This window comes from Drosophila sechellia, chromosome 3R (assembly GCF_004382195.2).
Source record: "Drosophila sechellia strain sech25 chromosome 3R, ASM438219v1, whole genome shotgun sequence".
NCBI classification, from domain to species: Eukaryota; Metazoa; Arthropoda; class Insecta; order Diptera; family Drosophilidae; genus Drosophila; species Drosophila sechellia.
The window spans coordinates 265,239-288,597 of NC_045952.1; the positions used below are offsets into that span (position 1 = coordinate 265,239).

Sequence of the window (23,359 nt, forward strand, 5' to 3'; positions counted from 1 at the left end):
CGACGAAGACCTAACTGCTCTGATATGGCAGAGAGTAAAATCAAAGCCAAAAAAGAAACCAAGTTCAAAGAAAAAAGAATTCCCTTGACAATTCATCAAGCACCAGCGCAAATAAATTCGCTCTCTTAAGCGACGGATTGCCCGACAACACAGGAAACAACGACAACAAAAACGAAGATCTCGAAATGGTAATTGAAGACAGCGGAACTGATTCTGCTAAGCCCCCACCTATCATTCTGTCTGACGTCAATGATATAAGTGAAATGCTAGCCTATCTTAATTCTAAAATTAAAAGGGAACTTTACTATTATAAGACTCAACGTAATGGACATGTAAGACTAAGGGTTAAAAGTATTGAAGAATTCAGAAAATTAGTTAAAACACTTAAGAATGATTGTGTGAAGTACCACACATACCAGCTTAAGGAAGACAGAGCATTTAGAGTTGTTATTAAGAATTTGCATTTTTCTACAAATTTAGATGAAATTAAAAGTGATTTAGAGTCAAAAGGTCATGTTGTTAGAAACATAAGTAATATTAAAAGTCGTGCGACCAAAACGCCAATGAACATGTTCTATGTAGATATTGAGCCTAACAATAAAAACCGAGACATATATGTCGCAGATCATTTGAATGAAACGAAATTTCGTGTTTCTGCTTGGCACGCGCCATGCAGGCAGACGCCTCTTTTTATTTTTCTGATGCGCGGCAGACAACCGTTAGAGTTTCTGCCGAACGTAGTCTGGTCGCGGGTAGGAGCGGGGGGGAAGTAGATGTCTGTACGAAAACGAGAAGCATACAGAAAAATGCGGTGTGCATAGGTATTGGTGTATGCGGACTAGAACAACTGTCATAATTGTGTTGGTATTGCATGTAAAGTCAAGAACTACGCATAATTCTGATTTTGTGAAGAAGAGATCAGTCAGTCAGTTTTCGATCGTTACTCATAACAGACATGCATCGCTCAAGCGCCAGAAAACGTCGCGCGAACCATAACAAGAGTAGTGAAGAGGAAGAAGGGCATCCTGATGACTCTTCGACATCAGAAGTGGGATCGCCTATACCTACTTTGAACAATGAAAATAGTTTGCTGACAATTTTGGAGTCGCAAAATCGCCATTTTTCCGAACTTTTGAAACAAGTGCAACACTCACAAAGAGAGTCAAGAGAATCGTTTGCTGTGGTATTGCCCAGGTTTAATCCTGAACGTGCGGGATCAGATGCGCAATCCTGGTGTTCAACGGTGGACTACATCATGTCAGAAAACCAACTGGAAGGCAGCGCTCTTGTGATGACCCTTAGCAAATCACTGGAAGGAAGCGCGTCTCATTGGCTTTCACAGACTTGCTTTCCTGGTATATCATGGCCACAGTTCCGAGAATCGTTTTTGCAACATTTTGCGGGAACAGAAACATTAGCGGCAGCATTTATGAATCTGCTAAATGGACGCCCTGCGGAAGGCGAGTGCCTGTCGTTATACGGAAGCCGAATGGTTACTTCGCTTATGGCCAAATGGAAGACGCTGAGCGTGGAGCAAATCGCAGTCTCCGTTACACTGGCGCATGCAGCTGGAATTGACAGGCGTTTGCGGCGTTTAGTTTTCACTTCCGACATCAACACTCGGAACTAGCTGCACCAAGAACTAAAGGCCTATTCATTCGACGCTAGACCGAGCCACCTTCCAAACGATGGTACATCAGAGCCGCCAGGAAAACGAGCTAAGCCCTACTTCAAGTGTCACAACTGCGGAAAGCCTGGTCATAAAAAGGCGGATTGTCGATCAAAAACAGTGGCAGTGCACGTTCAGCAACCCGACAGGCAACCATCAGGGAAAGACCGGTCTACTTTGACTTGTTTCAACTGCGGAAAAGCTGGACACATCTCTACCGTATGTCCTGATCGTCAGGAGCGTTCGTCGTCTAGCAAAAATAACATTGTTAAAGATGTCAACATCTGTACCGTTTTTGAGCCCGTAGGGACGTTTTCGCAATCTGGTGAGTCGTACCAATTTTGTTTTGATTCTGGAGCCGAGTGTTCACTCATCAAGGAGGCTACTTCGCAGAGACTGTCTGGATCCAGAATGGGCAACGTAGTTATTTTAAGAGGTCTTGGTAGCAATACTATTTGTAGCATTTTGCAGATATTGGCTAATGTTTTGATAAGTGAACGCTCATATGAAATATTGTTTCATGTAGTGTTAGACAATTATATTAAGTATGACGCTCTGATTGGTCGAGATATTTTGAGCCAGGGAGTCGGTGTGACAATAACATCAAAATCTCTTACTATGTTTAACGAAAAATCTATATTGTCTGTTGAAGTTTCCGAAAAGAATCCCGATTTGGCTCATGTTGACTTTCTGTCTCGGAATCCGGTTCCAAAAATTGTCAAGAATTCCATAGGCGTAGTCGAAAGGCATATCAATCTGACAGAAATATCCGACAACTGGTTATTGGCTGAACAGCAAAGAGACGAAGAAACTTCTTCCATTATCTCTAAATTGCGTAATAATGAATTGTCCGAAGATTTGGCCAAGACTTATGAACTACGGTCTGGAACTCTGTACCGAAAAATTCAAAGAAATGGAAAGACTCGATGTCTGCCCATAATCCCAAAACAGTTTAGGTGGTCCGCTGTCAACAACGTACACGAGTCAGTTATGCATCTCGGGTGGGAGAAAACTCTAGAGAAAATGTACGAGTTCTATTGGTTCGATAAAATGTCTAAGTATGTTCGCCAATTTGTGGACAACTGTATCACTTGTAGATTATCAAAACCTCCGTCTGGCAAAATATAATCCGAACTCCATCCCATTCCTAAAATTGACATCCCGTGGCATACGGTTCATGTGGATATTACAGGTAAACTTAGCGGAAAAAGCGACCAGAAGGAGTATATAATTGTGATGATAGACGCATTTACCAAATTTGTCTATCTCTCTCATACTACGAAGCTAGACACCGATAGTTGCATTAAGGCAGTGAGGTCTGTTATATCATTATTCGGTGTCCCCTCCCGACTTATTGCTGATCAAGGTCGTAGTTTTGCTAGTTCAGCTTTCCGTGATTTCTGCTCAGCACAGAAAATGGATTTACATTTAATTGCCGCAGGTGCTAGTCGTGCCAATGGCCAAGTGGAGCGAGTCATGAGTACTCTAAAGTCCATGCTGACTGCGGTTGAAACTGGCCCAGGATCTTGGCAGGATTCTTTATATGAGATTCAGCTGGCCCTTAATAGCACGCCCAATAGAGTTACTAAAGTCAGTCCATTAGAGATACTTATTGGCAGAGAAGCAAGGCCATTTGGGCTTACACCTGTTGTAAAAGAACAAAATATTGTCGATGTTGACTTAGTTAGAGAAATAGCAAAACGCAACATGGAAAAGAATGCCAAAATTGATAAAGCTAGATTCGATAAAAACAAAGCCACTATTGTAAGACACAAGCTAGGAGACCATGTTTTACTTAAAAATGAAGAGCGTCACCAGACTAAATTAGATCCTAAGTTTAAAGGTCCATTTGTAGTGGCCGAAGTATTACCAGGAGATCGATATAAACTCAAAGCATTAAATAATAACCGAACTTATAAATATTCTCATTAATCTTTGCGATGTATGCCTGAGAAGAGGATTACCACAGTATTTGAAGATGAAGGCACAGAAGATGCCAGTGATCAGGCCAGTGAGGACTGTGATCTTGAGAATGACTAAAAATTTGAACACCTCCGGACCTATTCCAAATGCGACTTTTTCTACCTCATGGGTGCCCGAGTTATGTGGTTCGCCATTTTGTTGGAGTTAAGTTTAAATTTGGTAATGGTTGGTGGTGTGAGTTAGTTGGCCGGCTTATAGACTGCGCCAACTGGGTGCCACGTATGTTGGCCGGATTGTCGAGTTGTAAGCTGTGAGCTAGGCTAACAAAATATGGACTGGCCGGTTTGAAAAACTGTGCGCTAGTAGAAAAATGTATTGAAAATCAAGAACGTTAACGATTTATGTTTGAAGCAGACAAAATTATGATTGTTTGATTGAAAGCTGATGGTAGTCCGGTTCTCATGGCTTAAATGTAATAAATGAAATGTTTTGAATATTTGTATTGGTTTGATTTAAAGTAATAAAGAATGAAGAAAACCTTTATATTTTGAAACACAAAAAAAAATAAGCCTTTGAAAGATTCTGTTTAATTATTGAGAGACTGTTAGCACACGAGGACGTGTGATAGGTCAGGAAGGCCGTGTCGCAGATCATTTAAATGAAACGAAATTTCGTGTTTCTGCTTGGCACGCGCCATGCAGGCAGACGCCTCTTTTTATTTTTCTGATGCGCGGCAGACAACCGTTAGAGTTTCTGCCGAACGTAGTCTGGTCGCGGGTAGAAGCGGGGGGGAAGTAGATGTCTGTACGAAAACGAGAAGCATACAGAAAAATGCGGTGTGCATAGGTATTGGTGTATGCGGACTAGAACAACTGTCATAATTGTGTTGGTATTGCATGTAAAGTCAAGAACTACGCATAATTCTGATTTTGTGAAGAAGAGATCAGTCAGTCAGTTGTCGATCGTTACTCATAACAGACATGCCTCGCTCAAGCGCCAGAAAACGTCGCGCGAACCATAACAAGAGTAGTGAAGAGGAAGAAGCGCATCCTGATGACTCTTCGACATATATAATATAAAACACATATGTAACACTATTGTCAATATAGAGCCACCCCACAAAACCAATGAAATTGTTCAATGCTATCGCTGCCAGGAATTCGGACATACTAAATCATATTGTGCCAAAACGTACCGCTGTGTAAAATGCTCTTCTCGACACCCAAGCAACATCTGCCCGAAAAATACAGAACAACCAGCAAAATGTGCCAACTGCTACGAAGAAGAATTTATCAGGAACTCTTGTCAAAAAAATCAGCAACCAATCGAAAATCCCTGAATAGCAATAGAGAACAGAGTAAAAATGATTTAGGAATTGAGCAATCGTTTGCTCCGCCTAACAAACCAACATATACCCAACAAAGTAACGACTATCAATCTTATGCCAAAGTTGCTGCAGGAAATAGCAAAACAAACACATCACTGGAGAGAATAGAGCAACTATTAGAAAAACAGTCTGAACTTACTAATAATTTACTTAACATGATAATGTTAATTATGCAAGTAAATCTTAACCTAGGAATATGGAATGCCAATGGGCTTTCCAACCATGTAAATGAAATATCCATCTTTATAGAAACGAATGAAATTGACATTATGTTAATTTCCGAGACACACTTCTCCAGCAAATCATATATCAAGGTTGTTGGATATGATATAATTATAGCTGACCACCCTTCGGGCAGAGCTCATGGTGGCGTAGCTGTTTTAATTAAACAAGGCCTAAAATTTCAAATTATGGACAGCATTAGAGAAAATGCTATGCAGCCTGCCACTGTCAAGATCAAATGTATGCAACTTAATAAGTCCTATAGTCCGGTGGTCCTCTTTTACAGATGGCTCCGTGGTATAGGGTTGATGTGCGTCGTCTCCTTGGGCTGGGTGTTATCCAGGCGCAACGTCGACTCTCCTGAGTCCTCAGTAAGTCCGGCTATTATGCCAGAGGTGAAGACGTCTTAGGAAGATTAGGATGGAGGGCGTGACTTTGCCCCCGTGGTCTTTCGATGGCCTTTTGGCTCAACGAGAATGTTCAATTAAATCAATTGGTATTTTACGGCTAAGTGCCGGAGTAGCTGATCTTTATTGTTAAGGTGCAAGCTTAGAACTGAATACAAAAGAATATGAAAAGTGTGGATCTACCCTGGCTCCAATGCATCACGCCATAAACCCATGGTCGGCAAGCCGACTCAGCATTTATGCAACATAGCTTGGTACCCCGGATAAGGGGTGTCCAATTGCTGTTGCTGACCGTTCGTAGCGCAGAGCGCTGAACTCCGTTGGGGCGCGTCAGCATTGTTTATATGTGGTAACTTAGTGTTTATGTATTGTTGACATGAATGTCTGTGCTCTTAGTTGTTAACTACCCCCCCCCCTAAGATTTTGACCGTCCTCGGTTATATTAAGTTTATCGATGGTATGTTGTATCTCAGCGGAAGCTCGCCTTCTCCTTAATGCCAGAAAAAGGATGAGCGAACCAATCAGACCAACGTTAAGGACTACTCCAGCCACGAACCAAAGTTTGAGGGAACCCGCGGCGTCAACCTCGTCTTTGAACCCTTGGATAAAGCGCAGGTTGTCGTTGTTCATGCGGTGTAGCAGAGGCATGCTCAGTGCCGGGTCATGGCCGACGATGTTCAGTAGTGGCGATCTTGCTACGCCAGGCTGCTTGTCTATTGTTTTCCGGAAGTTTACGAACTCCGATCCGTTGATGATAGCTGATCGTTCGAATGTAACAAGATGTGTTCCTTTGACGAGTACCTCTGGGCCGCCGTCTGTGCTGATGCGGGCTGTTGCCTCGTTGATGATGACTATGCCGTCATCTATAGGCATTACTGCCCTAAGGTGGCTGGATTGCGTGTGGCATTGGGCTGTATTTCCCGCATAGAGTAAGCGGGCGCAGGTTTCGCGTCGAGACCGCTCCCAGAAGGTGCTGTGCGTGGTCTCCATGCACTCGGTGACCGAAAAGGTGTCTTCCTCGCACTCTGCTAGGATGTCTTCATCGAGTCGCAGGATTGTCTGGTATTGTGATACTGGGTATACGAGAACCTTCTTACATCTGACCTTCACCCTAGGATAGGCTATTAGTATGTGAATAATGCTGTCGGACTGAAGAACCCTAATCTTAGAGGCTTCTAATAAGCTAACTATTGGAGTGTCTTGTTCAATTAATGAGCTTAAATCGGCATGATTAAGGATTGTGGGATTTACTATGTTAGCTTTTGCCAATGTTATTGTGAGAATTAAATTTTGGATCTCTGTTGTCAGCATTCTATTTCTCGCTAGTAGTGCCTCGTACAGATGCGGGGTGTCGACCAAGTCGTTGTTTCGGGCTTTAATATTTTTGTTCACGGTGTCGGTCAGTTTGTTTATTTGTATTTGGGTTTCGGAATTTATATTAATTTGTCTGGAGTTGGAATCCACTAGCTGAGCTTCGGTCATTTTGATCTTTAGAAAATCTGAGGCGTCGGGAGTTCCCGCAACTACCTTAAGAGCTGTACCTAAGAAGTCTAAGCTTCTAGCGATACGGTGATGTATTTTTAGAACGGACAACAAGTTTACAAGGTGATCTGTATCGACGTCTAACAACTTTCGCATATGCGACTGTGGAAAGGAAGCGGACAATTTCTTTGTTTCATCTACCATGTAAATATAATCAGACAGGTTGCTCGAATGCCTCAGGCAATTACGATGCTCAAACACCAGTACATCTCCGTCTACGACGGGAATGTAGTTGGCGTGGGAAAAGTCGGTAATCCGAGCACTTGCCACTGCCAGGGTGATGAGTGTTATGAGGGCGAACCTGCAAACCAAACGTAGAATAAGGCCACGGCATATTAGCTTAAATCAGGCTTACTACTGGAAATTTATATAAATTTGCCTCCTCGCCCTCTAAGTTTAGTTGCTGCTATTTAAAGACGAATAAAAAAACATAAGGAATATCTTAAAGCTAACTAAAAGTGGGGGGACCTATTATAGGTTGTCCTTATGGACCACCCTCCCCTTAATAAGAACAGACGTTCCTAGGTCTGCCTGCACTGTTTGTCCTGTGCACAATGGTGTCAGTTTGTTTCCAAGCCTTTTATTGTTTTTGACAAAAACCTCGTCTCCTACCTACTACATACAAGCTACATCTGTGGTGGTCCATTCTAGTGGCGGTAATATAACTCTGGCAACCGTCTACTGTCCGCCCCGTTTCTCAATTACTGAGAATGAATTTATGGAATTCTTTTGCACCCTTGGGGATTAATTTTTTCCTGCGGACGACTACAACGACAAACATACACACTGGGGATCCCGTTTAGTAAATCCCAAAGGTAAACAGCTATATACTGCAATTATCAGTCCGATAAATAGGTTGAACGGTCTATCACCTGGGAAACCCACATAGTGGCCTACAGACCCTCGAAAACTACCAGATCTGATTGATTTTGCGATCGTAAGAAAAATTCCTTCACTGCTTCCTAACGCTGTAACAATTGAAGATCTCTCATCTGACCTCTCACCCGTACTCTTCAACATTTTTCGGCAGCCAGAAATTAAAGAAAGGCGGCGTCATCTTACAACATCAGCCAGAAACTGGTTGAAGTATAAAAAATATGTCAGCACACACTTAGAACTCAATCTTATGCTAGACACAAATTCAGATATTGAAAGTTCTATAAAAACATTTGAGTCGATAATAACAAAAGCTGCTAGTGCTGCAACACCTCAAATTTTTTTTTTTTTTTTCTCTCTCTTTTTATTTACAATCTGTCTTAAAAAGTATGACAATAAGTAAATTTTATAATAACAAAAGCTGCTAGTGCTGCAACACCTCAAATTTTTTTTTTTTTTTTTCTCTCTCTTTTTATTTACAATCTGTCTTAAAAAGTATGACAATAAGTAAATTTTATAATCTTAAATTAACAGAGGCAGTAGTTATCCATTAATCCCTACTACATACTCTATGCATAACATGTTTTAATACTTAATACCTGTCAGGGAGATCTAGCACGTGAAATCTTTTAAGTCTTCTGACGTTGTTATTATTATTTGCCAAACTTAAGGCTAAGTTATTTTCATGTGTTCTTAGTCTGCCTATATATTGTTTACTATGTTTTGCTATTTCTTCTTTAACATAAGGGATTCCTAAGTCTTTATGGATACTTGCATTTGAAATATAAAATGGAGCATTAACAATTTGTCTTAATATTTTTGATTGGTAGCGTTGTAGAATCTCAATATTTGAGTTGCTGGCACTACCCCAGAGCTGTATGCCATAAGTCCACACGGGCTTTAGTATAGCTTTGTATAAACGGACTTTATTTTCCAGAGTGGTTGCAGATTTTCTTTCAAGCAACCAGGTCATCTTCAAACTTTTTAAATTTAGTTGCTGGCGCTTTGCTTTTATGTGGTTTTTCCACGTTAGTCTGCGATCGAGGTGCAAGCCAACTTTATGCAATTACTTTGTGGGATTGCTGATCCATTAAATGACACTTCTGGGCAGTCACCTCTTCTTAATGCAAACGTTATTTGCGCAGATTTTAGGGCGTTGACTTTAATTTTCCAAAGAAGGAACCATCTTTCAATAAGGCGTAGCTCTGCTTGCAGGAGTTGTGGGGCTTCCTCTTTAGATGAGCTGGTAGCTAATTTATCTGTATCATCCGCGTATGTTGCCACAGTGCAGGTATTTGTTACCGGCATATCGGCCGTGTACAGGGTGTATAAGACAGGTCCTCAGACGCTTCCTTGTGGGACTCCAGCTCATGTTATGAGCTACTGTACTGTATGTCACTATTATTGGAGAATGGTCTGAGCTTAGATCAAAACTTTCCATTATTCGCATGTGTGATTGTCAACAGGCATTTGACAGAGTCTGGCACCCTGGGCTCCTGTACAAAGCGAAGAGGCTGTTCCCGCCGCAGCTATATTTGGTTGTTAAAAGTTTCCTGGAAGAACGCACATTCCACGTCTCTGTTGATGGGTACAAATCGTCAATCAAGCCAATTGCAGCTGGAGTTCCTCAAGGAAGCGTTCTTGGCCCAACCCTATACTCAGTTTTTGCTTCGGACATGCCTACTCACACACCAGTCACAGAGGTAGACGAAGAAGATGTGCTCATAGCCACCTACGCTGACGATACTGCTGTGCTCACGAAAAGTAAAGGTATCCTGGCTGCCACTTGTGGTCTACAGGAATACCTGGATGCATTCCAGCAATGGGCTGAGAACTGGAATGTGCGCATCAACGCTGAGAAGTGTGCCAATGTGACGTTCTCCAACCGAACAGGTAGCTGTCCGGGTGTCAGTCTGAATGGGAGACTGATCAGACACCATCAGGCTTATAAATACCTTGGTATTACCCTCGATAGGAAGCTCACCTTCAGCAGGCACATCACAAATATTCAGCAAGCGTTCAGGACCAAGGTTGCTCGGATGTCTTGGCTCATTGCACCACGCAACAAACTGTCGCTTGGCTGCAAGGTCAATATATACAAGTCCATATTGGCCCCCTGCCTGTTCTACGGCCTGCAGGTATACGGCATTGCTGCGAAGAGTCACCTTAATAAGATCCGGATCTTACAGGCGAAGACCTTAAGAAGAATTTCGGGGGCTCCTTGGTATATGAGAACAAGAGACATCGAACGCGACCTCAAGGTGCCCAAAATAGGAGACAAGCTCCAGAACATCGCCCAAAAATATATGGAAAGGCTTAATGTACACCCCAACAGCCTAGCAAGGAAGCTAGGAACTGCAGCTGTGGTCAATGCTGACCGTCGGACTAGAGTCAAAAGAAGACTCAAGCGACACCACCCTCATGACCTCCCTGACCTGGTTTTGACCTAGAAAGTCTTAGTTTTAAAAATTCATTAGAATAATCAAATAAATAGTAATTATTATGTTATATCAACTATTATAATTCTCCCTATCATTTTTAGGATTAAAAATCTGTTAGTCTTAAGTAACCAAGACATATTGTAAAATAAAATAATTTAAGCAGATCAAATTAAGTTGCCGCATGGGTAACAGTGCGTTGATCAAATAATAAAAACATCATCGTTCAAATACTGAAAAAAAAAAAAAAAACTGTTTGTTCTGTGCACAATGGTGTCAGTTTGTTTCCAAGCCTTTTATTGTTTTTGACAAAAACCTCGTCTCCTACCTCAAAAACACGGTTTTGTCTAGCTGGGTTGCATCTTTCGATGTTGTTCTTCTGGGCCTTTATCAGCTTGTCTCTAACGCCTAGGCAGCGATCATCGGAACCCGAGTGGAGGATCTCGACCGGTTTCTCCTGAGTGACAGAATGTAGGGTCTTATTGTACTCTACCGTTGCCCTTAAGATTAACTCTGTCGTATCGCTGATTTTCTTGTCTAGTTTAAGACACCTGGCGATTTCTGTCAAGGTGCTGTGGAACCGTTCCACTTGACCGTTTGACGAGCTATGCAGAGGGGCCGCGTTCACAATGTCAATGTGGTAGCTATTCTTAAGTAGCGAGGTGACGGTTTCAGAGCTAAAGGCGGCTTCATTGTCGCAATATATTGTTTGGATTTTTGGGAACACATTTACGAGTTGAAGCAGGGGCCCCGTGACGTCCACTATTGTTCTGGACAGCACTGGTTGCACTATTGCAAACTTTGAGAATTTGTCAACGCATGTTAAGAATTGCTTCTTATCGGTTGAGAAAATATCAATGTGCAACATTTCGCCGGTATAGCTAGGTATGGGTGTCTCCCCGAGCTCCTGTTTTCTAGGGTGCCTGTCATATTTGGCCTTGGTGCATATTCTGCAATTTGCGACCACTTCCTTTGCCAGGCTGCTCATTTTGGGGAAATAATAGTCGCGCAGTACTTGCTTGGTATTTTCCTGAGCCGCCCTGTGTGCACGATTGTGTTCTGTCGTGATAATTTCCAACTGCTCATTTCTATTGGTAACGTCTATCACCATATTCTTACAGTATCGAAACTGCGTAGCCGGGAAATGAGAAATTAAATCGTGTTGAAAACTTGCCAGGGTGGGCAGATCGCAGTGTATCGCATTCACGACTTCGGGGTTTACTACCTCCTTCAGCATTTCTAAAATGGTGCTTTTGTCGGTAAAATTGATTAAGTGGCGAGTTTTACTACGAAACAATACCAAGCTTCGCTTCAGCCGGAAACGTGCTTCTTCTATAACAATCTGATTTCTGAAGCAGTTCACCGGTTGGTCTGTCGTTTCGACCGTGTAGGTCAATGACAGTTCGCTGTGAATAGTCGCAGCGTCTGACTGAGGCTCATTTTGTAGGGCATTGATGTTCTGCCTAGAAAGAGCGTCAGCCACATGGTTGTCTTTACCCGGTTTGTAGTGGATTTTTGCGTTATGGTCATCAATGTACGCTTTCCATTTATATCGCGAGTGCCGTAGAGGTAGTGCTGTAACTTGCCTAAGGCCCACACTATGGCCAACAATTCTCTTTCATTTGTGGCGTAGTGTGACTCGCTTTCTTTTAGGGTCCTGAAGATCATAGTGATGGGTCTTTTATCTTGCGATAAAACCGCACCAATACCGTTAGCAGAAGCATCCGTCGTTAGATCGAATGGCTTCCTAAAATCGGGGTATCTGAGAATTACATCTTCAGAAGCCAAGACGTTTCTCAGCCTCTCAAATGCATCTCTCTGCAAATCACCGAACTCGATAGGAGTTTTCTTGGACATGTGTTTGCTGATAGAGCCGTTTACTCCTTTCAGCAAGTCCGTCAAGGGCCTCGCGATCGCCGCAAAGTCCTTCACGAAGCAACGGTAATAACTGGCCAAACCCAGAAACGACCTTAGCTCATACAAATTTGTAGGCTCTGGGTATTCCTTTATGGCCTTTACCTTTTCTGGGTCGGTTTTTGCACCTCCATTGGTAACAATGAACCCCAGATATTCAACACTCTGCTTAAAGAAGTGTGTCTTTTCGCTGGATACCTTCATGTTGGCATTGCACAGGCTTTTTAAAACCGAATCTATATGCTTGACGTGGTCATTTTCGTTTTCGGAAAAAATAATGACGTCATCTACGTAAACATAGCACGATTTGCCAATTTGCTCTCGTAGGACGTCGTCGATCGCTCTTTGGAAGATGCTTCCCGCATTCTTCAATCCGAACGGTAACCGACAAAACTCATACTTTCCGCCGTCTTTTCACGGTCATGTTCGGCCAAGTATATCTGGTGGTAGCCGGACTTTAGATCTAACGTCGTAAAGTACTTAGCTTTTCCTAAGTTCGCCAGTATCATGGGGATGTTTGGCATTGGGTACTTATCAGCGATGGTGTTTTCGTTAAGTAACCAAACGCTTATTTTTGTTCCCCAATTCATCGTGGCCTTTTTTGTCCACAACCCAAGTTGGGTTGTTGTACGGCGACTTTGAAGTTCTAATGATGCCTTTCTGCAGTAAGTCTGCGATTTCTCGCTTGACGAACTCAGACACACCCATGGGATGCGGGTATAGCTTGGAGTATACCGGCTTATCATCTGTAGTGCGAATTGTGGCAACAACAGAGGTGTTAAACGGAAGTGCCTCGTCAGAGGCTGAAAACGCCTTAGATCTGCTTTCGATCATACCTCGAAATTGCGTCTTTACAGGCTCTGGTACGGCGATGTCATTTACGTTAGTAAAATTAACATTATCGCAATTATGATGCTGAAGCTTCTCAGAAACAGAACCATAATTTATCGTACCTTTCTTTGCGTCGAGTTTTGCTCCCACCTGAGCTAGGAGGTCAAAACCTACAATACCATCGAATGGTGACAGTGCGTCCAAAAGGAAGAACGCAGATGTTTTTCCAAAAATATTCATTAAACATTTTTGGTGAACCCTGTTAGAGCCATGAATGGAACTAACCGTGAAAGGGGAATCGACGGGCACCACATGTTTAAGCTCCTTTACGGGCTTGATGTAGTTTTTTGCCGCCCCTGTGTCGATTAAAATTTTTAGTTGCCTCCCTTGCAGCTGTCGTTCAATGAACGGCAGTCCCTAAAAAATTGATCTGATCATTTTCGTAAGACTCGTCATCTATCTCGGTAATGGCCGCTGCGGCCGCGCCATCATATTCGCTGTCATTTTTATCGTCAGCCTGTTGCATGGTGTTCTGCAATCTCTGACGCCTCTGACCTGTTAAGCGTGCGGAGCCGAATCTTTTCTGGCCCCGAGCACTCTCGGCCTTGGCGTTTGTAGGCTGACCGCTTCCAAACGAGATCGGTTGCCTATGTTGGGTTACAGTGGAGCCTAACTCCATAGGCTCAGGTGACTGATTCCGAGAGGAGTTATTATTTTGGGCAGAATTATTTTGTTACCCAGCTTCTTGTAAAAATGGGGGTTTCTGCCTTGGCTATCCTCGGCCCTGCTGTATCTTCCCTGCGGCTCCCTTGAGCGGTTCCGATCTTTTCGGTGCTCATAAGTGCTTGCCTTGTCCTCTAAAGCCCTCGCATATGTGGCGGCAAAATTAGTGCGCTCTGTGGTAGCCTCGGATTCCCTAGCCAAGGCTAAAGCTGAGGGCAAATCCTTGGGCTGCGCCGGCAAGACTATGGCCCTCAAGGGCTTCCTAAGACCGGCAATGAACGCGTGGAGAGCATCCTCTCTAACTTCATTGTTAAACAGAATAGCACTACCCGGTTCGTGAGTCATAACGATCTTGTTTGTTATTAACGTCAATCGTTTTTCTACCTCGTCATAATACTGCATTAGGCTAAGGTCTCCTTGCCTAACTGTTTCAAGTCCCTGCCGAAGTACACGCAGCGACGTTTTGTCCGCTTAGGTGCAATCTAGTCGAGCAATAATAGCATCGAAATTTAAGACTGTGTTATGGGCAACTAGTAGCCCTCTCGCTGACCCCCTATTTTTGTTTCTGATAATCGAGACGGCCTGATAATGCGCCTCGCTACCCTCATACCGTTTGAAGATTTCGTATGCGTCTACGGCTGACTGCCGCCATGACACATAGTCGTCCTGTTCCCCCGAAAAATCTGGCAATGTCTTCACAATGTCCAGCTTGACTCCGCATGGTATGCTAGGGTCTGGTTGTATTTTCTGGTATGCCTCTATTTGTGGTGCTTCCACACGCAAGCTCTGCATTTGTTTTTTAACTTCATCTAACTGTGCCTGGAACCTTTGATTTAGACTGCTTTCCTGTTCGGTCAAAGCCTGGTTAACAGCTCCAGCTATAATAGCTTGTAGCTGTGCGGCGTCCATGGCTGCAGGGCTATCTGTAGTATTCGGACAAAAACCTACTGACTCTAAATCAAACTCGTCGTCACTATCGCACTCGACTTTAATGTCTCTATATGCCGCCCTTTTTCAGTATTTGAACGATGATGTTTTTATTATTTGATCAACGCACTGTTACCCATGCGGCAACTTAATTTGATCTGCTTAAATTATTTTATTTTACAATATGTCTTGGTTACTTAAGACTAACAGATTTTTAATCCTAAAAATGATAGGGAGAATTATAATAGTTGATATAACATAATAATTACTATTTATTTGATTATTCTAATGAATTTTTAAAACTAAGACTTTCTAGGTCAAAACCAGGTCAGGGAGGTCATGAGGGTGGTGTCGCTTGAGTCTTCTTTTGACTCTAGTCCGACGGTCAGCATTGACCACAGCTGCAGTTCCTAGCTTCCTTGCTAGGCTGTTGGGGTGTACATTAAGCCTTTCCATATATTTTTGGGCGATGTTCTGGAGCTTGTCTCCTATTTTGGGCACCTTGAGGTCGCGTTCGATGTCTCTTGTTCTCATATACCAAGGAGCCCCGAAATTCTTCTTAAGGTCTTCGCCTGTAAGATCCGGATCTTATTAAGGTGACTCTTCGCAGCAATGCCGTATACCTGCAGGCCGTAGAACAGGCAGGGGGCCAATATGGACTTGTATATATTGACCTTGCAGCCAAGCGACAGTTTGTTGCGTGGTGCTATGAGCCAAGACATCCGAGCAACCTTGGTCCTGAACGCTTGCTGAATATTTGTGATGTGCCTGCTGAAGGTGAGCTTCCTATGGTGTCTGATCAGTCTCCCATTCAGACTGACACCCGGACAGCTACCTGTTCGGTTGGAGAACGTCACATTGGCACACTTCTCAGCGTTGATGCGCACATTCCAGTTCTCAGCCCATTGCTGGAATGCATCCAGGTATTCCTGTAGACCACAAGTGGCAGCCAGGATACTTTTACTTTTCGTGAGCACAGCAGTATCGTCAGCGTAGGTGGCTATGAGCACATCTTCTTCGTCTACCTCTGTGACTGGTGTGTGAGTAGGCATGTCCGAAGCAAAAACTGAGTATAGGGTTGGGCCAAGAACGCTTCCTTGAGGAACTCCAGCTGCAATTGGCTTGATTGACGATTTGTACCCATCAACAGAGACGTGGAATGTGCGTTCTTCCAGGAAACTTTTAACAACCAAATATAGCTGCGGCGGGAACAGCCTCTTCGCTTTGTACAGGAGCCCAGGGTGCCAGACTCTGTCAAATGCCTGTTGACAATCACACATGCGAATAATGGAAAGTTTTGATCTAAGCTCAGACCATTCTCCAATAATAGTGACATACAGTACAGTAGCTCATAACATGAGCTGGAGTCCCACAAGGAAGCGTCTGAGGACCTGTCTTATACACCCTGTACACGGCCGATATGCCGGTAACAAATACCTGCACTGTGGCAACATACGCGGATGATACAGATAAATTAGCTACCAGCTCATCTAAAGAGGAAGCCCCACAACTCCTGCAAGCAGAGCTACGCCTTATTGAAAGATGGTTCCTTCTTTGGAAAATTAAAGTCAACGCCCTAAAATCTGCGCAAATAACGTTTGCATTAAGAAGAGGTGACTGCCCAGAAGTGTCATTTAATGGATCAGCAATCCCACAAAGTAATTGCATAAAGTTGGCTTGCACCTCGATCGCAGACTAACGTGGAAAAACCACATAAAAGCAAAGCGCCAGCAACTAAATTTAAAAAGTTTGAAGATGACCTGGTTGCTTGAAAGAAAATCTGCAACCACTCTGGAAAATAAAGTCCGTTTATACAAAGCTATACTAAAGCCCGTGTGGACTTATGGCATACAGCTCTGGGGTAGTGCCAGCAACTCAAATATTGAGATTCTACAACGCTACCAATCAAAAATATTAAGACAAATTGTTAATGCTCCATTTTATATTTCAAATGCAAGTATCCATAAAGACTTAGGAATCCCTTATGTTAAAGAAGAAATAGCAAAACATAGTAAACAATATATAGGCAGACTAAGAACACATGAAAATAACTTAGCCTTAAGTTTGGCAAATAATAATAACAACGTCAGAAGACTTAAAAGATTTCACGTGCTAGATCTCCCTGACAGGTATTAAGTATTAAAACATGTTATGCATAGAGTATGTAGTAGGGATTAATGGATAACTACTGCCTCTGTTAATTTAAGATTATAAAATTTACTTATTGTCATACTTTTTAAGACAGATTGTAAATAAAAAGAGAGAGAGAAAAAAAAAAAAAAATTTTGAGGTGTTGCAGCACTAGCAGCTTTTGTTATTATCGACTCAAATGTTTTTATAGAACTTTCAATATCTGAATTTGTGTCTAGCATAAGATTGAGTTCTAAGTGTGTGCTGACATATTTTTTATACTTCAACCAGTTTCTGGCTGATGTTGTAAGATGACGCCGCCTTTCTTTAATTTCTGGCTGCCGAAAAATGTTGAAGAGTACGGGTGAGAGGTCAGATGAGAGATCTTCAATTGTTACAGCGTTAGGAAGCAGTGAAGGAATTTTTCTTACGATCGCAAAATCAATCAGATCTGGTAGTTTTCGAGGGTCTGTAGGCCACTATGTGGGTTTCCCAGGTGATAGACCGTTCAACCTATTTATCGGACTGATAATTGCAGTATATAGCTGTTTACCTTTGGGATTTACTAAACGGGATCCCCAGTGTGTATGTTTGTCGTTGTAGTCGTCCGCAGGAAAAAATTAATCCCCAAGGGTGCAAAAGAATTCCATAAATTCATTCTCAGTAATTGAGAAACGGGGCGGACAGTAGACGGTTGCCAGAGTTATATTACCGCCACTAGAATGGACCACCACAGATGTAGCTTGTATGTAGTTTTTCTCAAAACGATCAAGGAAGTTATGTTTAATGCGACTACTTATCAAGCTGCCGTTTCCTCCATTTGCTTTTCCATCGGGGTGATTGGTGGCTTAGAACACGTAGCCATTTATTTGAAAAGTGTACTTGCTGGTTAGATGGGTTCTTAGAGCAACATGATATTCTTCTTCTTCTTCTTTATCTTTCAAGAACCTAGCTAGATCAAGTTTGTGGCGGGAGACGCCATTCGCATTCCATAAAATTATACGAAGGGAGGACATTTTTTTATTTTGAATGATTAAAATTAGGAAACAAATATCCAAACCTCTCTTTACCTTGGAGATGGTAACGAATATTTTAAAGAATCTGCTAAAACCAAAGAACACCTTATCCGTATTCCGAAAATTTCGGAATAATACAAGAAGCTTTTTCCTAATATTTCCCGGGAACGAATCTTTTCAAAATCCTCAGGTGCGTGACATTCCTTTAAGAACCCTCAAGTAACTGCGAATTAAAATCGCTCATTCAGACAAACCACACAAGTAATAATCACCGAGGCTTAGACGAGATGTATGCCCATTTAAAAAGGGAAGTCTACATTTAATAAGCCTCATTACTCAAACGGACCGTTAGACATCTTGCACACGGATATCTACACGGTCAATAAAAATTACATCCTGACAATCATTTGAGCAATTCTTCAAATAGAAACTCCGTAAATGTAACTAAGGCATTTAAAAAATTCGTTTGCCATTTCGGGGTATTCGCAGAACCCGTTCCTCTTCCCAGAGCAAAATGACATTAAAATGCACGTGACATCTTTCAACAGTCAAGTAGTAACTCGGCAGTTCAAAGGCTTCGTGCAACAATAACGGAAATCTACCGAATCGTCCTTGCAAAGACGAAGGAGATGAACTTAAACCTTGATCACGAAGAACTTCAGTCGGAAATACTGATTATGTATAATAACGCGTGCATTAAATTAATACCGTTAGAGCTGTTTAGTGGTCGTACTCATGTTTTCGAAAAAACAGTCAAGTTCAGAAATGAACATGAATTCCTGAACAAACTCCATGAAATTCAAAGTAAACTTTATACAGATGTCAAAACCGAATTAGAGGAAATTGTCAGAAAACGCACAACCAAACGAACGAAACAAGGGAAGATCCCCCTGCCCTACCTTCCGTAAGCTCAGTCTTTCGGATAGAAAACAGGAAAAATAAAATAACGTCCCGGTTCACAAAACACACAGTACTACGGGACGATGGACACACTACAAACGACAAGAAACCAAAAGATACACAAACAGAACATCTAATTGGAACTGTTCGACCGACCGTCTTTTACAGTTTGACGATGACAAACGCCCAGTAACTAATTCGACCAGGCTATTGTAAAAATCGAATTAGGAACCGCCAGAACGGTGTCCTCTTCTACCACCATACGACATATTATCCAACGGAGCGAGTACCTACACGAAACTTATAGTCCCTATTAATCAAAATAAATAAATAATGCCTCAATGCTGCCCAACACTAGCAGCAGTAGAACTAAGAGAGACTTAATTAATTGATTAGGTACAACAGTAAAGGCAGTCAGTAATATGGACGCGATAAATTCACAAATTACACAACTAAATATCAATACAGATATAAAGAATAAATGTAATGAGGTAATTAATAAATGCATTAACTCGAACCAAAATAGAATTTTTAAAGAATTAAACACAGGGCGTAAAGACATAGAACTGGACCTCATTATACATAGAATAGACATTAAAGATCTAAGTTGCACATAGCGGAAAAAGCTATACGGACACATGGTATGTGGTCAGCGCTTTGGCCAGCGTGAGATTTCTGACCATGCATTTATACAAAGCATTTGCGCTCCAAATATGTCTGTACGTTTGTATATATAATATATTTAAGTGTTAGTGAGCACTGATAGTCCGTGCAATAGTCCATCAGAAGTTCAATCCATCTCTTGAAGAAATTCTAATAATTGCTGAAGTCTATGAGACAACCAAGACGATAGTGTCAGCCCTGAAAAAAGAAATAAAACAACAAGAGAGAATGCTAAAGTCCAGTTCCCCGACTAGCAGATACCCGTTACTCAGCTAGTAGAAATGCAAACGCGAATAAGGATCATTTTTCTTGGATATCGAGTAATCCGATCGACTCCTAAACAAAGAACTGATTGAATAAGTGAACGTTGTCGCTTTTCAATTCAAATGTAAGCAGAACGAGAAACTTGTAAACTTTAAGATCCAATGCAAAGTGAAATCTGAAATCTTCAGAGCAACAGATTCAGTAATCAATACGCAACGTACGTGCTGGTTGCTAAACTAAAGCTGCAGATGTGTTCCCGAATTGTTTCTCATTTGGTTATACCCCAATACCATTGCTAGAAAATTATAAACAGTGATGATTTTTGTTGCAAACCCAAGGAATGCTTCCAATTTCTTGACGTAGACTTCAACACTTCTTGTGTTTGATATAAAACAGGTTGAATATATTTTCCAGTCGAGCAAAGAAAAATAAGCCATAGGTGCCGTATTTTTATGGATTTATTTTGTATTTTGGAATTTCTGCCTTTTAAAAGCCGACTTATTGCAGCTACACAAAAAGAAAAGATATAACAGATGGCGGTAGTAGGAAACCGAGCAAATTCAAGGCTGTCGTTTGGGGAGCACCTTTCGAAGCTAACAGAAAGGGTGACAACTTTGGCGATCGCGCTATCGAGTCTTGCTGAGCAATAGCATACTCCTCTAGAGCGTCTGCAAGGCAATAATCCTGTGTGCCGCTATTGTAACCATAAGGGGCCAATGTACCCAGAGGGTGTGCTCTAGATTCCTGTCGACTCAGCCTGGTGTAATTCCTGATCATTATTCCGAACGATTTAACGCTGGTTCAGGCAAAAGAGATTCATGAAGAACTGAAGTTTTTTTTTTGGCCAATTGCCAAATCTAAGCTTATCTTAGTCTGGAAACCAGCTTTCTAAACTGGACTAGTACGTCTAATTACCTCTGTGTCTTCAGCTCGTTAGGATTAAAGACAGTTTGCTTTGAGAACAGCACAACCAACATTATACATTAATCTAATAACAAAGTTATTTATTTAACGTTTCAATTGGTTAGACACTTTAATTACACACTTTGCTTAATAATTTTGAAGTATGTGGGCCAATTTGTTTTTAAGAAAAACAATATAAGCATAAAGTTTTATCTTCATGGAGTTTCACATTTATTTTTATAAGATGTACCTCTACATTTTACATATTATAAATCTTTAGGCTTATAAACTGAATACAATTAAATATTAATTAGACCCGTTAGAAGTTTTCGTTGAGCAGTTCGCACCAAAAATATACATGGATTTGTTGACGTCTCTTTCACTGCCATATATTTTTCCAGCTTTTTTAGCCATTGATCCCAAGAGGTCTTGAGAAATTTTGTGTGCCGATCTTAGGGAAGATGACCATTCTTTTAATCCTATTTCATCCTAAAAAAAATATTGTATCTGCTTAAACGGTAAGAAAGAAAAGTAGTTATTTAGCTTACTGAGTTTGTCAAAATGATTCTGCCATCACGGGTTCCATCATTAATGCGAATTTGAATGCAATTCTCGTTTTTGTGCAGAATGAAATCCGATGATATATCTTCTACTTGGTCCATAAAAATTAGTTCTGGTTTATTATTTCCACTTTCCGAATGTAGCTCCAGCCTAAATGAAAAAGAATTTACTTAAAAAGAATTTATAAAACAAGGTGTCCTATGTCAAATGATGCACTAAACATTTTTCAAATTGTGTGTGCTCACAGTTACAAATTTTAAAAATCTGACGTATTAACGCTTTATCAAATGCCTCAGAAAAATATTTATGTCGCGGTTTACGTATTAATTACCAACAATAACAAACAACATTAAGGTATGCAAAATATTTAATTATTTTATTTATCATATAAATGATACATCAACGTTGCATGTAAAATTATTACATTAAAATTAGGACTTGATTAAGTTGAGCATGCATAATTGTGGAAATATAATGCACTATATATGGTTTTTTGCCAGGTCAAACTCAATACCAATAGCAATACTCAATAGCATTCGTCGGAACCGAATTTTTGAAATATGGAACTAACTAAGAATGTCCAGTGGACGTTTAGCTTGGCCAATCCGGCTAATATTGTATCACGAGGAGCAAATACATCAGAATTCAAAGCATTTCCGTGGTTCTTTAAACCATCCATTTTGATGCAGTCAACTTTGACAACATCACCTCAAATCAAGGACATTTATGCGGACATTTATTGACAGTTGTTCTTTGAAAATTAACAAAATCAGCTTGGAATGCTGGATTGTAAACGCTATAGATTTAGCTTGTCGTATCATACACCCCTGTATGTATGTCGTATGTTCACATAAGCACAAACTGGAAAACGGTTAAAGGGATCATTACCTGTTGAACGGCTGCTTCCACAACAACCACCCAACAAATGTGCGGGGGAAACTCTTGTGGAGCAATCAACACAAACATACAAATTAGAGGAGAGGGTCTTAAAGTCTTATTGCGTCGTCTTTATTTTCATGGCAATGCTTTCAATTAATATCGACGGGGTTCATTATCTGTCGACCAAAGCATTTCTCGCACAATCGAAGAGAATAGTTTCATGGCGATCCTCCAAATGTTTTGGATGAAAAGGGTCAGCCGACTCCTAAAGCGAGCTACCAGGACGTACCGACTACAAAAGCGCGCTACCAAGACGTACAAAGTGGAAGAAACCAACACTAGAGTGGGCGCAACTGTCCTCATTCATGACGATAATCTTGCGCCCTTACAATGAAGATCGGGCTAATCGATAGCGAACAATTATCCGAGTGGGCCACAATTAACCAGAAATGTTTTATGCTGTCGACCTGTTGGTAAAACTTATTACACCTTCTATTAACCTCGTTGTTTTTGAAATGTTTAATTGACTCTGTTATCCTTGTGTTCAAATTTAGTAAGCTTCTCTGTGTTAATAAAGTCCGTCCGTTATGGACTTTGTCAAGCAGCACACAGAACCAACATGTTGTTATAAGGATTTACACCGTCCAGACTGATATCTCATCCACCCCAAAAGAAGATGTGTGCCCTAAACAGCTATAATCGTAATAATATTGGCTTGCCCAAAAAGTAATTGCGGATTTTTTAAAAGAAAGTAAATGCATTTTTCATAAAACTTAGAATGAACTTTAATCAAATATATAATTGCCATTTTGTTCGATAACCTTTTGCCATCTTCCTGGCAAATTTAGTATTCCACGCTCATAGAACTTCTGGCCTTTATATGCAAAAAAACTGAACCAAGTGCGATTTTATAGCCTCATAATTGCCGAAAGTTTTACCATGTAAGTAGTTCTGCAAAGATCGTAATAAATGGTAGTCTGATGGGGCAAGGTCAGGGCTATATGGTGGATGCATCAAAAGTTCCCAGGCAAGCTCACTCAGTTTTTGGCGAGTGACCAAAGATATGTGCGGTCTAGCGTTGTCCTGGTGGAATATGACACCTTTACGATTGGTCGCTTCTCCTTGATGGCCAAAACCAATTTTGACACTGTCTTCCTTTTAAGGCCACCATACACATCTCGTAA

The 23,359-nt window shown here is 41.4% G+C and overlaps 1 protein-coding gene across 2 annotated transcripts in view; it reads right to left on the bottom strand.

The window, feature by feature from the left end:
- Nucleotides 1-20,937: 20,937 nt before the first annotated feature.
- The window catches only part of LOC6620153 (G protein-coupled receptor kinase 1), a 129,910-nt gene continuing 127,488 nt past the window's right edge, over nucleotides 20,938-23,359 (bottom strand). For both annotated transcript variants that reach the window (XM_002044321.2, XM_032722153.1), the window contains 2 exons: nucleotides 21,284-21,446; nucleotides 20,938-21,224 (listed from right to left, as the gene is read on the bottom strand). In XM_002044321.2, coding sequence (XP_002044357.2) covers nucleotides 21,042-21,224; nucleotides 21,284-21,446 — 346 coding nt within the window. In that variant the 3' untranslated portion in view covers nucleotides 20,938-21,041. The remainder of the gene's footprint in view (nucleotides 21,225-21,283; nucleotides 21,447-23,359) is intronic.